At 45.2% G+C, this 14,872-nt stretch overlaps 1 protein-coding gene across 1 annotated transcript in view; it reads left to right on the top strand.

The window, feature by feature from the left end:
• Positions 1-11,854, top strand: part of HTR2A (5-hydroxytryptamine receptor 2A) — a 46,849-nt gene extending 34,995 nt beyond the window's left edge. Inside the window, exon 3 of the mRNA XM_054993207.1 lies at positions 11,052-11,854. Coding sequence (XP_054849182.1) covers positions 11,052-11,854 — 803 coding nt within the window. The remainder of the gene's footprint in view (positions 1-11,051) is intronic.
• The last annotated feature ends 3,018 nt before the right edge of the window (positions 11,855-14,872 follow it).

Genomic DNA, 14,872 nt, shown 5'->3' with positions numbered 1-14,872 from the left:
TTTTGTCCCTCCCTTGCCTTTTCAAGTGCTGAGAGAATTCCCCCGCATCTTTTAAATGGCTAAACTCTCCTCTTAAATGATGTTGGTCAGCCACAGGTTGAACCCATAGCATGTAGTTTGGACCTAAATATGCTAAGGACAAACGTGTTCATTTCCTTATCCATGTGAACAGGCCTCACGGCCCGGCTTGAATGGAAGGGAATGAATAATGTTTGGCCAGAGGTTTGAGGTTGAAATGAAAAGTGACTGTGCTCCAAAACAGACTTGGAGAGGAAATCAAACGTAATTATGGGAACAACTGAAGAGAAACAGCATTACAGGCAAGTCACAACAATACTTCGGTACATGTCCACACGAAAATACCAATCGCTCACAGTACCTGTACCTGATTCTGGCATCTACTTGGCAGTTACTCCCACAGACCAATGCATGCCGCAGAGAATGAGAAAATGAAGCAAGACATATCAGCAGGGGAAGGAGACAGACAGCATTGTCTATCTTTTTCTGCATGGAAGAATTGTTGAGAAATCGTCAGGGATGGGAAGAAGCTAAGCAACAGCAATTTCAGGTGATAAATCCAGAGAGCCAAACAAGGATGAGCTTGACCAATGGGTCAGAATCCCCAGGGCACACACACATCAGAGGCAAGTGAGAGAACAAATATATGTATGTTAGTCAGCACTGGGGAGAGAGCCCAGGCAGTCACAGGGGTCAAGCACATCAGAAACCCAGAGTCAGAGAAACAGAGGACAGGGGATCTCCTGGAAAAGCAGGATTTAAACAAGCAAAACAATGAAAAGCATTTAAAACAAAACACATGAGCCTATGAATGGGAGGAAGGATCAATGAAAACCAGTGAGGTGATGCCAGTCAAAATAAAGAAGTCTTCGTCCATTGGCAAAAGACAATATTAGAAAGGAACAGACAGATCTCCCTGGGGAGGGAATTCATCATTTTGGTGCCATGGCCGAGAAGGCCCTTTCTCGGGTTGCCACATGTTTAAACTTAGATGGCAGGGGAACCCAAAGAAGGGCCTCCAAAGATGACTGTAGAGGTCAAGTAAATCCATATACGGACAAGCAGTTTTAAGGTATGCTGTCCCCAAGCTGCATAGGGCTTTAACTGAACCCAGAAGCCAACTGGGAGCTGGTGTAGGTAGAATAAGACTGATCCCTACAACATACTCCAGTCAGAATTCTGGCCACAACATTCTGCCACAACTGTAGCTTCCAGACACTCTTCAAGGGCAGCCCCAGGCACAGTGCATTGCAGTAGTCTAATCTAGATGCTACCAGGGCATGTACCACTATAGCAAATTCTTTTTTGTCCAAGAAAGGCTGACATTGGTGAAAGGTACCCATGGCCACTTGCACTTCCAGCAGTAGGTCTGGTCCAGCAGCACTCCAAAACTACAAACCCGATCAATCAAGGGAAGTGCAACCCTATCCAGAACAGGAGACACCTTCAGTGCCATTTCTGAGAGTCAAGCTACAAGTGACAAATGACACTTGCCTGGCAAGTGAACAGACTCATGTGTATTCCTCCCTGTTCACTTGCCATTCACTTGTGCTTCACTTGATCAAATGGAGAGCAAGTGAATGGCAAGTGAACTGGGAGGAATACACGTGAGTCTGTTCACTTGCCAGGCAAGTGTAATTCGTCACTTGTAGCTTGGTTCTCAGTCAATACTTCCTGCCAGTAGCACCTCCACTTTGTCGGAATTAAGTTTCAACTTATTAGCCTTCATCCTCCAGCCAACAGTTCATGGTTTTTTGTCGTCTCCCTGGGATCTGTGTGAGACAGAGCTAAGTATCATCCATATTACTGCTGAGAACCCAGCTCACATCTCCAGACGACATCTTCCAGAAGCTTCATGTGGATTTTAAAAGCATGGCAAACAATATGGAACCTTGTGGGACCCCACAGGAAGAGGTCAAGGGGCAGAACAGCATTCCTCCAGTACTAACCTCATAGTATCAGCAAGAGAATAAGTGAGGGTGATGTTATGATATTAGGCACTATATAAATACTTGTATTAGCAATAGCAGCGGTGATGGTTCAGGACACAGGACATGCTGTTTGAGATGTGGCCTTATACTCAATTTTGCCACACGGAAACCTGTGATATTTTGCCTGTATATTGCTGCCTCCCTGACATCCTTAGCATTCCCAAAAAGTTTTTACTGCCACCAAAGGCTCTCGCCTTAGTTCTCTCCAGGGCTTTTTTTCAGCTGGAACATGGTGGAACAGAGTTCCGGAACCTCTTGAAAATGGTCACATGGCTGGTGGCCCCACCGCCTGATCTCCAGACAGAGGGGAGTTGAGATTGCCCTCTGTGCCGCTTGGCGCGGAGGGCAATCTCAACTCCCCTCTGTCTGGAGATCAGGGGGTGGGGCCACCAGCCCATGTGACCATTTTCTCCGAGGGCAACCCACTGAGTTCCACCACCTCTTTTCCCAGAAAAAAAGCCCTGATTCTCTCCGTTCGACTTGTAGGCTTCATTATAGTTGGTAGAATGGCAGAATGGTCAGTGCGTGGGGTGGCTGAGAGGTAAAAGGGGATCCTTTATACTAGATTCAATAGATGTTTTACTTTTAAAAAATAGAATTTATTTAAAAGTATGCATGCATAATGGTTTCAGAGTAATTCATAAGCATATTGGTTTCAGAACAGATCATAAACAAAAGGGTTTCAGGATCGGTACAAATCTTCAACTGTTTCTAAAAGGACCCTGTCACAAAGATTTATTGTCTCCCATTGCCATTTTAGGCTAATAATATCCACAAGGAAAAGAACACATAGACTTCCTCTCAGGTTACAATACTTCACACTCCTTCACCCTCTTTCCCCAGAAAAGCTCTCCACAACACTTGAACAATTTATTGAACTGTTTCCCTCAGAACAGCTCTCTAAAAGATTGCAGCTCGGATACAGCTACCAAAGTATCACATCTCACTCATTGATCCAGTCGCCGTCTTTCTTTAGAGGACTGTATTTTTAACCAAAGTAAACATACATTCAAAACTCCACTGTATTTAGCAGCAATGAAATAATAAACTATTTATATGGCAAAACATTACAAGAATGAACTTAATCTGGAATTTAACTTTAGAAATGCAAGAAATGAAATATATTTGTGAGCAAAAGTTTCAAAGGCTTGGCCTTTTTAGTTTCCTTGGGGAAGTCAGAGAGATATCTTAGATAAATATATTTTATATTATATTAGAGAAGGTGAAAAGGAGAATCAAGAAAGTTGATAGGCAGACAGTAGATACAGGAACCAAAGGCTACAAATTAGAAATTAATTGATATGTTAAGATGCTGTCGTCATCCCCTGTTTCTGGCATACTCTGTATTAAACCAGAGATTTACAGAATGTACTGCATAGGCATGCAAAGAACAGCAAAGAGGAAATAATATTGAAAGAAACTTGAGTTTAGATTATCAGAATGTTCCTTTCGTACCTCTTACCTGAAAATATAAATAGTTGCTGCCACTAATCTGCTAAGGTTTAAATTAAATTGAACACACCCATCCCCAGTAGAAAGATCTCTTCTTTGCAGCAGAATGTGTCTTCAATTTAGTTAAAAATAAAACTTTCACTTTTGCCATCAGAATTGGGTTTAATTCAGAATTATTTCCAATAGGTAGGAGGAGAGGTAGAGTCACAGTGCAGCTCCTGCCTCGTCCGGATGTATGGTTGCCAGTCATGGTCTGACAATAGGTTAGCCAGATTTCCCTGGTAAACAGCAGGAGGGGAGGTGCTTGATACTTACTGAGCTTCTTTTTCTTAGTGTGCGTGCACTCCTGGCTGGTCACATGACTTCCAGAAGTGGCATCATTGTGCTGGTCACAAAAGTGATCCCATGTTTCATGTGGGGCCAATGCTTTAAGAATCAACCTGTTTGGGGCTGAAATCAGTGCTACAAAAAGCATGGGGACACTTCCACGGGCAGAGCAATGATGTCACTTCCAGAAGTGATGTCATTGTGACTGGCCAGGAGTATGCACACATTTCCCAGGTTGTCTGACCACCTTCATAACATCAGGCCGCTCTAGAATTCAGCAGAAAATCTATGGTTTTACTATAGAGTTTCCACTAAATCCTGGATAGGTATGCCATTCCGAGATTGCCCTGGAAATGATGTCATAGCATCAATGTGTCTGCGATTTTCCCCTTAGTTTCCCCCACTGGTCTACCAAGCAGGGGTCGGTGGGCTGCCAGCAGGAGATCTCCTGAGCCAAGTGGCCCCGGTAGGTGCAGGCATGTCCACAAGGAAGGGGGGGGGTGTCCAAACTTCCCAATCCATCCCTGCCTCTGGATGGGCTGTTGGAGGTGCCCTGTGATGGTGATGACACTCTGTAAGCATTCAGGGGCGGCGCAAGGGTCTGCCAGGTAAGCCGTCTGGAAACGGCCAACATTTGGTTAGTAACATTTCAAACCTCAAACCTAAATAACCGGAAAGCCAAACAGGCCCTGTGCAGCAATGCTGCTTAATAAAAAAATGTTTGAATACTGCAGTGGACAGTGGTTATTAGCTGGGTTTCTAGCCCAGTTTGGGGACTGACAGTCAGACACTGGCTTGGCCACACTAATGAATGACCTCTATTGGAAAATAGAAAGGAAGAATTCCTTGATCTCTCAATAGGGTTTTTACCCTATTATTTTGTCAGCTATGGGCTCCTTCTGGATTGCCCTGCTGGGATGGGTCTGGGAGATTCCGTGGTTACATTCAGATATCTTACTTAACTACAGTCAAGTAAAAATGTGCAGAAAGTCAGCTTGCTCTTGGTCTTGTGCACCTCATCATTCACATGCAAAGACTTTTAAAACTCTAAACAGTTTGGGACCGGGAGATTTCAAAGAACCGCCTATTCCCATATGAGCCTGTGGAGAAACGCCATTCTCTTTGTGGAGTTAACGCTCTATGGACTGAAGAGGGGAGGGGCCAGTTCTGGAGAGCGAGTCAGTTGGAAGTTGACAGTTGGTGGCTGAGAGCCAAACTACAAGTGACGTCTTACACAGGTTGGACACTAGTCGGCTTCCCTCAAGTTTTGATGGGAAATGTAGGCATCCTGGTCTTGCAGCTGTAATGGAGAGCCAAGCTGTAAAACCAGGGCGCCTACATTTCCCATCAAAACTTGAAGGAAGCTGACAAGTGTCCAACCTGTGTAAGGCGTCACTTGTAGTTTGGCTCTGAGGAGTTGAGAGGGAGAGACGACTCTGAGGAGAGAGGTAGATCTAGTGTAACCCCAGGTATCAAAGGATTGGGCCTGCCCTACACAACATCTAATTAGGGCATGAGGGAGATAGAGAAGGGGTTTATGTTTTATTATTCCTCCCATTCACTGTATATTTGCCTATGTATAGTTAGAAGCTAAATAAATCATTTTTGGAATTTATGAAGGAAGAAAGCTCTTCTGTTCCACATAGTTCCCCAACTGCTTGGGCACACTAGCAGAGGAGGCAGGTTAGGAGGCTGTCCCGCCTAACCAGGACCCCATACAGGGACAGTGGTGGCAGCCAGAGACAGGAAATGGAGACAGCCCCTTCAGGTGCCTAGCCAGAGGCAAAAGGGGGGGGTAGGCAGAGCGGGGTCTACCAGTGGGAGGAAAGGCCCCGTTTCGCCACAGAGCCTAAATGCACATTAAGACCTACCCCTGAAGAGCAGCAGGATTTGTGTCCAGTAGCACCTTAGAATCCAACAAGATTTTCAGGGTATAAGCTTTCAAGAGTCAAAGGTCCTTCATATATATCCACCACAGGTTCACTAGGAAGAGCAGAGGATGGGTATTGGTTATTTCCTTTTAAAAAGCAGGGGCGGGGGGGGGGAGTCAACACTATATGTAGATTGAGCTTAAAAACAAAGAATTAACTTTACTAGAAAAACATAAGACAGAATTAGAAAGTGAGAGAAATACTAATTTAGCTAACGGATTACATGTTCTCAGGCAATAGGCAGAGTGACAACTGCTGTTTTCTAATAGAAAAGAATGTTCAGGGATATGCAAATAGCCAACATTTAAAACAGCCAATAAGCAGGTCAAATACTCCCCCATTATATCACCTCTATAATAACTGAAGTTTCATAGTTTCATAGAATCATAGAGTTGGAAGGGGCCATACAGACCATCTAGTCCAGCAATGGCGAACCTATGGCACACGTGCCACAGCCGGCACGCAGAGCCCTCTCTGTGGGCACGCGAGCCAGGGCTCATTTGGAGGCATGGGTTTAGGCCCCGCCCACGTGATTCCTTTTCCCAGGGCTCATTTGGAGCCGGAACGCACAGGAACGGCGTTCCAGTAGAGCTGAAGAGAGGTCACGTGGGTTTTGGCCCCGCCCATGTGATTCCTTCTCCTCCCAGCGCAAGCCAAGGAACAGTAAGCTGCTTGGATTCCTTCTGCTCTGCTCCTTTACTTGCATTTGTGACGAGGGGGGGTGGGGAGAGAGAAAATGAATGAGTGCAAGGCGAGTGGTGCTGAGCTGCAAAGGAACGCAAGCTGCTTGCATTCATTCTGCTCTGCTCCTTTACTTTTATTCGTGACGGAGGGAGGGGGAGAGAGAGAGAAAATGAATGAGTGCAAGGCGAGTGGTGCTGAGCTGCAAAGGAACGCAAGCTGCTTGCATTCATTCTGCTCTGCTCCTTTACTTGCATTTGTGACTGGGGCGGAGGGGTGGGGAGAGAGAGAGAATGAATGAGTGCAAGGCGAGTGGTGCTGAGCTCCAAAGGAACACAAGCTGCTTGCATTCATTCTGCTCTGCTCCTTTACTTTCATTTGTGACTGGGGGGGGGGGGGCTCTTTTAAGACAAATATGTTAATTAGTTCAGACAACTGTATAAGTTGTTGTTTCTAAACTAAAACCTCAGTATTCAGGTTTAATTGCAGTGTTGGCACTTTGAAACAAATAAGCTGGTTTTGAGTTGCAGTTTAGGCACTCGGGCTCAAAAAGGTTCGCCATCACTGATCTAGTCCAACCCCCTGCCCAGTGCAGGATCAGCCTACAACATCTCTGACAAATATTCATCCAGCCTCTTCTTGAAAACTACCAGTGAGGGGGAGCTCACCACCTCCCTAGGCAGCTGATTCCACTTTTGAACTACTATGACCGTGAAAAAGTTCTTCCTAATATCCAGCCTGTACCTTTGTGCATGTAATTTAAGCCCATTGCTTCGGGTCCTACCCTCTGCTGCCAACTGGAACACCTCCCTGCCCTCCTCCAAATGACAGCCTTTCAACTATTTAAAGAGAGCAATCATGTCCCCCCTCAACCTCCTCTTCTCCAAACTAAACATTCCCAAGGCCCTCAGCTTTTCCTCGTAGGGCTCAGTCTCCAGACCCCTGATCATCCTCGTCGCTCTCCTCTGCACCCTCTTGATTTTGTCCACATCCTCTCTGAAGTGAGGCCTCCAGAACTGCACACAATACTCCAGGTGCGGCCTGACCGAGGCAGTATAGAGAGGGGCTATGACCTCCTGCGATTTCGACGCTATGGCCCCTTTGATACAACCCAAGATTGAATTAGCCTTGTTGTTAACTTGTAATCTCTAACAACGGGGCACACTCTACAGGGGTACCAAGATCACCAAACTCCTTCAGGATGATCCGCATTTGTCCTTTCCTGTATGATAACAGGACAATTACAGCATGACATTGTGTGGAAGCGCCGCCTCTCCCAAATGCTCCCGTTCAGTAGCCAAAGTGGAGAAAACCTCTGAGCAGCGGCCGCCTAAGTCCCCCCAAAATGGGCTCATTCCCATTTCACATTTGAACATGGGCATAATTAAAGTGGTAGGGCTGTTCACTTATCCATCTGGAATATGGAAATGTTTCCAACTTAGCATTTCCCTTGTATACCATATCAATGCCACCCTCTATTATCAGTGACCTAGCAGGCTTCTTTGCTGGAGTAGTATATATATTCTGTTTTTTTTTTCTTCCACTGGTGGGTGGGGGATAACAGCTGATATAGCAGGCATCTCCCCTCACCCTCTGACACTTTCAAGCCCCCTGCAATCTAAGACATGGAAGCGCACCAGTGGCAGCACCAGAGAAAACCAGGGGAAAACGAGAGGCAGTACTGCTCTCGGCGTGACCCAGAATGTAAAATCGCCTTGCTTCACTGGCTACCATCTTCAATAAGAGGTGTCCTTTTGCAGTTGCTGTTTGTGCATTGTGTAGGTAATCAGCTTGGGGAATTACTGCAACAAAAATAGACTGAGGCCATAAAAAGGAATTCTCCCCCAAGCTGTGTCCTGCCGAGATAACAGCCGCTTCGGCAAGCTAAGATCACATTTGGAGCTATGAGCAAATAAAACATGCATGAAGACAGAAACACCACAAAGGACTCATCATTTCTCAGCGGAAACAGCCCTCTTCTTAAAAGGTGAAATATTGTTCTCAGACGGAATGTAACTGAAAAGGGCAACAGTTCCGATGTTCTCCATTGCATTGGGGGATTAAAACAGGAATTTAAAAAATATTCAGGGATAGAATCTGGGCTTCGGTATAAATACACCCAAGCCTGGCTCGATAATGGAGGGATCACAAGGTAGACTGACAGGGACAGTATGCACCAGGAGTCCAGTGGCACCTTAGAGACTTATTTATTTACTTCATTTCTACCCCACCTTTCTCTCCAACGGGGACCCAAGATGGCTTACATAATTCTCCTCTCCTCCGTCTTATTCCCACAACAATTCTGCGAGGTGGGTTAGGTTGAATGTGTGTGACTGGGCTAAGGTCATCCGGCAAGTCTCCGTGGCAGAGTGGGGATTTGAACCTGGTTTTCCTGCCGCTAATACCACACTTACAGAATTTATTCCAGTTAATGTTTTCATGAGCTCACTTTGTAAGATCCATGAATTAGGGCCAAACTAGACTATACATGTGATGTAGGTAAGGGGTTCCCGTACTTACTTTGCAGATAGACATGATATTAAGGAACCAATGTTCCCAAGTGTGCCCAGTTCAGCTTGGGAGCATGTTGTGGGGGAGGAGGGACCCTCTGCGGCCACGTCAGCTCAGCAAAATTATGTGGGAGGGAAGTCTTAGTTCCTCATCTCCAATCCCTACTCTCCATGCTCCTGAGCCAAACTGAGCCCTCGGCTGCTTGGGAACATTAGTTCTCAGCAGGGGTCATTTCACAGAAAAAGAGCTGGATGAACTCATTAGCATAACTCATTAGCATATGCCACGCCCCATGACATCACCAGAAGTGTGTCATTAGCATAACTGATTTGCATATGCCACACGCCCTGACATCACCTGTCCTGGTTGTTTTGGACCCAACCCTGGCCATTCATGGCTGAAATTGGGCCCACAATGGCAAAAAGATGAAAATGGCCAAAAAGGGGCCCAAAACGGTCAGGATCGGGCCGCTGCTGAGCAAGAGAATGATCCACCACCCGTCAGAGGCCCGATCCGGGCCATTTCGGCCCCAATCCAGGCTGAAACAGGCCCCAAATGGCCAAGAGGCAGGTGGGCGGGGCCACCTGACATGTGACTTCCTTGGTGAACTGCTGGAACTGTGTTCCTGTGCATTCCCCCTTGAAATGAGCCCTGGTTCTCAGGCATCACATGTATCTGCAAGGCAGGTGAGGGACCCGCAATTCATGTCACACATCTAGAGCGAGGCTCCACGTGAAGGAATGTGCTGATAAAGTGTGCTCTGATACATGAAAGTGCCAGCAGATAATGGCATATTGTTCATTTTGAAAGTGCCCCAGGGCTCCAAGTTTATTTTGCTGCTATAGACTAACACAGCCACCCTGTTGGAACTGATAGAGACAAGGTGGTTGACTTTTTAAAGTTTATTTAAAAGAAATGCACAAATTGAGATAAATATTAACAAGCAGGTGTGGGATTTCAAGTTTTAAAGTGTGCATACCAAGGGGGAGAAACCCTTTTCCTAGGCAGGGTTATTATCTATAACTATTGAATTCTGCTGCAGCTTAATTACACACTAGGTTCAAATCCTGTTAGAATACTGCAGGGATGCCCAATGTGGTGCCCGGGGGCCCACAGTGCCCACTGACATGTTCTGGTGCCCTATTTGTTCTGCAACAAACCTCTCTTTCTTTTACAATCTTGAAGTTACTATCTCCACTCCCCCTTCCTCCAAAGAAATTATCATCGGCACACATCCAAGGAAGAACTAGGGCCGGTTCAAAGTATTTTGTCGTCACAAACAAGGTATATCTATCCCCCTTCGGGGGCTTGGTTTGGACCCAACCAGCAGAGGTACAAGCCCAGGAGGAGATGCCAGTTCCCTTCTGTGCTGCTGATGTCTGGGAGCAAGCCAAGCCCTTTTGGTGCATCTCTTCCCACCTGATTGTGCCACTTTAAGCATTCACTTGGGTTGCTTAACTGTAGAACCAGTCCTGCAAGGAACTAGTGCAGTCATCCTACTGTGCCTTCAGAGAAGACGAGTGGTATTTTAATCCTACTACCCAGGGCTTTTTTTCTGGAAAAGAGGTGGTGGAACTCAGTGGGTTTCCCTCGGAGAAAATGGTCCCATGGGTGGTGGCCCCACCCCCTGATCTCCAGACAGAGGGGAGTTTAGATTGCCCTCCGCACCGCTCAGCAGCGCGGAGGGCAATCTCAACTCCCCTCTGTCTGGAGATCAGGGGGCGGGGCCACCAGCCATGTGATCATTTTCAAGAGGTTCCGGAACTCCGTTCCACCATGTTCCTGCTGAAAAAAAGCCCTGCTACTATCCATCCTTAAAGGTTCTGACCACTTCCTAGTCACATGATTCATGTGCTTATGGACGGCCAGTGGAAGCTTCTTAGAAAAGCAGCAAACTTCAAGTTAGCTCCACAGTAATGTCCTCCTAATCTCCATTTCCAAGAATGTTATCAATATACAGCTGTGCACTCTCTGTGGCATTTGGTATGGTTATAATTAGTTTGGGGAGATGGTTTTTTTTTAGTTCAGATTTTGAACGTAGCATGCTAAGCAATTCTGTCCTACATTTTGCCAATGCAGAATGTTTTCAGTAGTAAGGTAACGACTTAACTCTTCTTTTGTTTTGTAACTGATCTTCCAGGCATTTCAATGCCGGTTCCCGTTTTCGGACTTCGAGATGATTCCAAAGTGTTCAAGAACGGAAGCTGCCTCCTTGCGGATGATAATTTTGTCCTGATAGGCTCCTTTGTGGCGTTCTTTGTTCCTCTGGCCATCATGGTGATCACTTATTTTTTAACCATCAAATCCCTCCAGAAAGAAGCAACGTTGTGCATGAGGGACTTTGGCTCCAAAACCAAGTTTGCTTCCTTCAGTTTCTTCCCTCAGAGTTCTCTTTCTTCAGACAAATTCTTCCAGCGGTCTCTCAGCAAAGAAATCGGAACCTCCGGAAGGAGGACGATGCAATCCATCAGTAATGAGCAGAAAGCATCCAAAGTCCTCGGGATTGTCTTCTTTCTGTTTGTGGTGATGTGGTGCCCGTTCTTCATCACCAACGTGATGGCAGTAATCTGTAAGAAGTCATGCAACGAAGAGGTCATCGGCGGCCTGCTCAACATTTTTGTCTGGATCGGGTACCTTTCTTCAGCTGTCAATCCGCTGGTGTACACGTTGTTCAATAAAACCTACCGATCTGCGTTCTCGCGTTATATTCATTGTCGCTACAAAGAGGAAAAGAAACCCCTGCAACTGATCTTAGTGAACACGATCCCTGCTATTGCGTACAATACAAGCCAGCTTCAGTTAGCACAAATGAAATGCTTTAAAAAGAAGGAGTCGAAAATGATGGCCAAGGACTACTCTACAATGAAAATAGAAATACATCATTTGGATGGGACCTTAACGAGCAATGCTAGCCAGGTGAATGAAAAGGTTAGCTGCTTGTAAGTCTGTGAGCTGCCATGGCAACCGGGAGATTTTCCCAGAGACATTTTCACCTAAGCTTTGCTAGTGCAGCCCAATCTAAGAAAACCGTCAACATAATCAAAATTCAATCAAGTTCTTTTGTCAATGAAAACCTGCGTGTAAAAGCGATGAAATGTTGGCGGGGGAAGAGGGGTCGCCTTTAGAAGATGTTTTCTTAACTTATTTTTTATATCCTAACTATGTTTCTTGGAAGAAACTGGGGATGTGGTGCAATGATAATATAAACCATGAAAAATCCTTTGGCTTTTTTAAAACGTGAAGATAAGGGTCTGAGATGCGAATCACCCATGAAATCTGCAGGTAGAGTTTTTAAAAATCCAAATCATATTTTAAACCCCTTGTGCTTTAAAAAAAAAGTGGAGAGCAAGAAGTGTGGAAATGGAAAGTGCCCCTTGTGTGTTTTTTTAAAGACTGTGGACAATGTTTCACTGATTTACACACTAGTTTGGCATTCAGCCTATGATGTTACTAAACGTGAACACTTTATACAATTTTACAGAAAAAGGCAAAGAATGATGCAGGCCCAGATTTAGTTGTATAGAGGCCCTGGTCCCTTTCCAAATTCTGGCCCTTTTCTTTAACTCAAACCTATATTATATTTATCATTACAATCTGATTGAAAACCAATAGTCTGGTTTGAGTCTGTGGATAGGCTTACCATATGCTGGAACTGCCAAGTAAACTCCTGCCCACACTGCCCCATCCTGCTGGTGATCAAATGACTAGTGGGGAGGGGACGGGGGGAGGAAAAGGAATGTTAATCAACGCCACAACACTCTAGGAATTCCACAAAAATCTATGGCAAAACCATAGAGTTTGAGGACTTCTAGAGAATGGTGACATTGATCAACACTTTCTGTGTCCTGGCCCCAAAAGCTGCCAGGGTTGAGGGTGGAGGTTTAGCAACCCTATGTGTGCATCTCAGTCTATCATGATTGGGTCACAATGCAAGTGCTACCTGTTCCAAATTTTTCTTGGATTATTTGATGCCATAATTAGGGTTGTCATTTACCCACCAGTTGTGGGAGAAGCCCTTCTGGCACTCCCCTGTCACCTGCTGAAAATCAGTGGGGCAACAGAGGGGAAATAGGTGTGCAAAACAGTGATCTTATGATACCACAACATCACTTCTGGCTACATAACTGGAAGTGGGACCACTCTAGAATTCACCCAAAGCTCTACAGTTTATACCACAGTTTCAGGTGATGCCAAGAGCATCACATGATGCGGTGACATTACTTCTGGTGATGTAGCAAGAAGCGATGTTACAGCATTGGAAGATCGCCATTTGGTAAGTCCTACCCCCCATTTCCACTGCCAGTCTCCCAGGGATATAGCCACAGTGACGCTATAGGCTGAAAAAAGTCAGCTACTAGCAATGGCTTCTTCAATACTGTACATTTTTCATCAGAATTGCCTTGGCTGAGTTTTTGCCTAAGTCCTACTTGTTCTTCTTTGAAAAACTTTTAGGTCCCTAAAAATGTGAGGCCTAATCTGCCAATTGGTAAATCCAGTCTGAAGAGAGGAGTTGCCGTGTATTTTAATGCCATAATTTTAATTTATATAAATCACAGGAAAAACATAGCATGAATAGATCAAGTCACGTGATATTTGGTTACTTAGTTCTGAGTTTCATTTTTGAAATTTTGGTAACTGGCTTCCGTTCCCCCCCTCTCAGTTCTCACTCTGAAACACAATAGGTTTTTTGTTGCTTGCTTTATGGCGGATTATCTTGAAAAATAAAACTGAACTTGAATATTCCTGTGTCACTGACTACAATCAGTATTAATCGTTTCATCTTTATTTTGAGCTCTACGCTTTCTTGTGCATTGGCCTAGAACTAAAACTGGAAAAAACTTCATTTCCAGGGCCAAAATGTTGCCAGTTTTACAGTAACACAGCCATGGAATCTGCTATTTGGCTGTCTGCCTGGGACGAAAAGTCATTGTTCTTCAGGCAAGAAGCTGAGCGGCAAAGACTTGCATCCAGAAACATCTGATCCAAACTGGCAGCTTCCCTCACTCTGATGGGGAAGGAGATGCCTGCTTCAATACCTCCTGAAATATGAAAATTATTTAGGAGTATCTTTGAGTGATCTATTAAAACAATAATCATCTACTGGTTATGTACTGTCGAAGGCTTTCACGGCCAGAGAACGATGGTTGTTGTGGATTTTCCGGGCTGTATAGCTGTCATCTTGGCATTGTAGTTCCTGACGTTTCACCAGCAGCTGTGACTGGCATCTTCAGAGGTGTAGCACCAAAAGACAGAGATCTCTCAGTGTCACAGTGTGGAAAAGAAGTTGGCGGGTAATTTATATCTACTCAGGAGGGGTGGGGTTGGGCTGAGTCATCCTGTAAGAGTTTCCCAGGGTGTGGAATGGTAATGGAGGGAGGCTTCACTGTATCCTGAGGAGGTTCTTTTGCATATGGATTGGTGCTTGATATGCTAATCGTCTCTGCAGGGCTATTGTTGGGTATAGAGTATTTTGTTAGCCTGGTGTTTTTCAGGACTGGAAACCATGCTCTATTCATTCTTAAGGTCTCTCCTGTTGAAATTGTGCTTATGCATATGAATTTCAATGGCTTCCCTGTGCAATCTGACGAAGTAGTTGGAAGTGTTGTCCAGTGTTTTAGTGTCCTGGAATAGGATACTGTGTCCTTTTTGAGTTAGGCTATGTTCAGCCTATGTTTTTGCCATATATCAAAGGAATCACTGATTAGATGGGAAAGCTTATAAAAAAGCACAACCTTCAAGCATTATTCAGACCCACCAGAAAAATACAACAGATGCTACAATCAGCAAAAGACAGTAGAGACCCCCTCACCTCTGCAGGAGTATACCGCATACCCTGCAGCTATGGACAAGTTTACATCGGGACCACACAGCGTAGCATCCAGACAAGAAAAAAAGAACATGAAAGACACTGCAGACTTGGACAACCGGAAAAATCAGCAGTGGCTGAACATAGCCTAACTC

This window comes from Eublepharis macularius, chromosome 1 (assembly GCF_028583425.1).
Source record: "Eublepharis macularius isolate TG4126 chromosome 1, MPM_Emac_v1.0, whole genome shotgun sequence".
Classification (NCBI taxonomy): Eukaryota; Metazoa; Chordata; class Lepidosauria; order Squamata; family Eublepharidae; genus Eublepharis; species Eublepharis macularius.
This window is presented reverse-complemented; position numbering and strand designations above follow the sequence as displayed.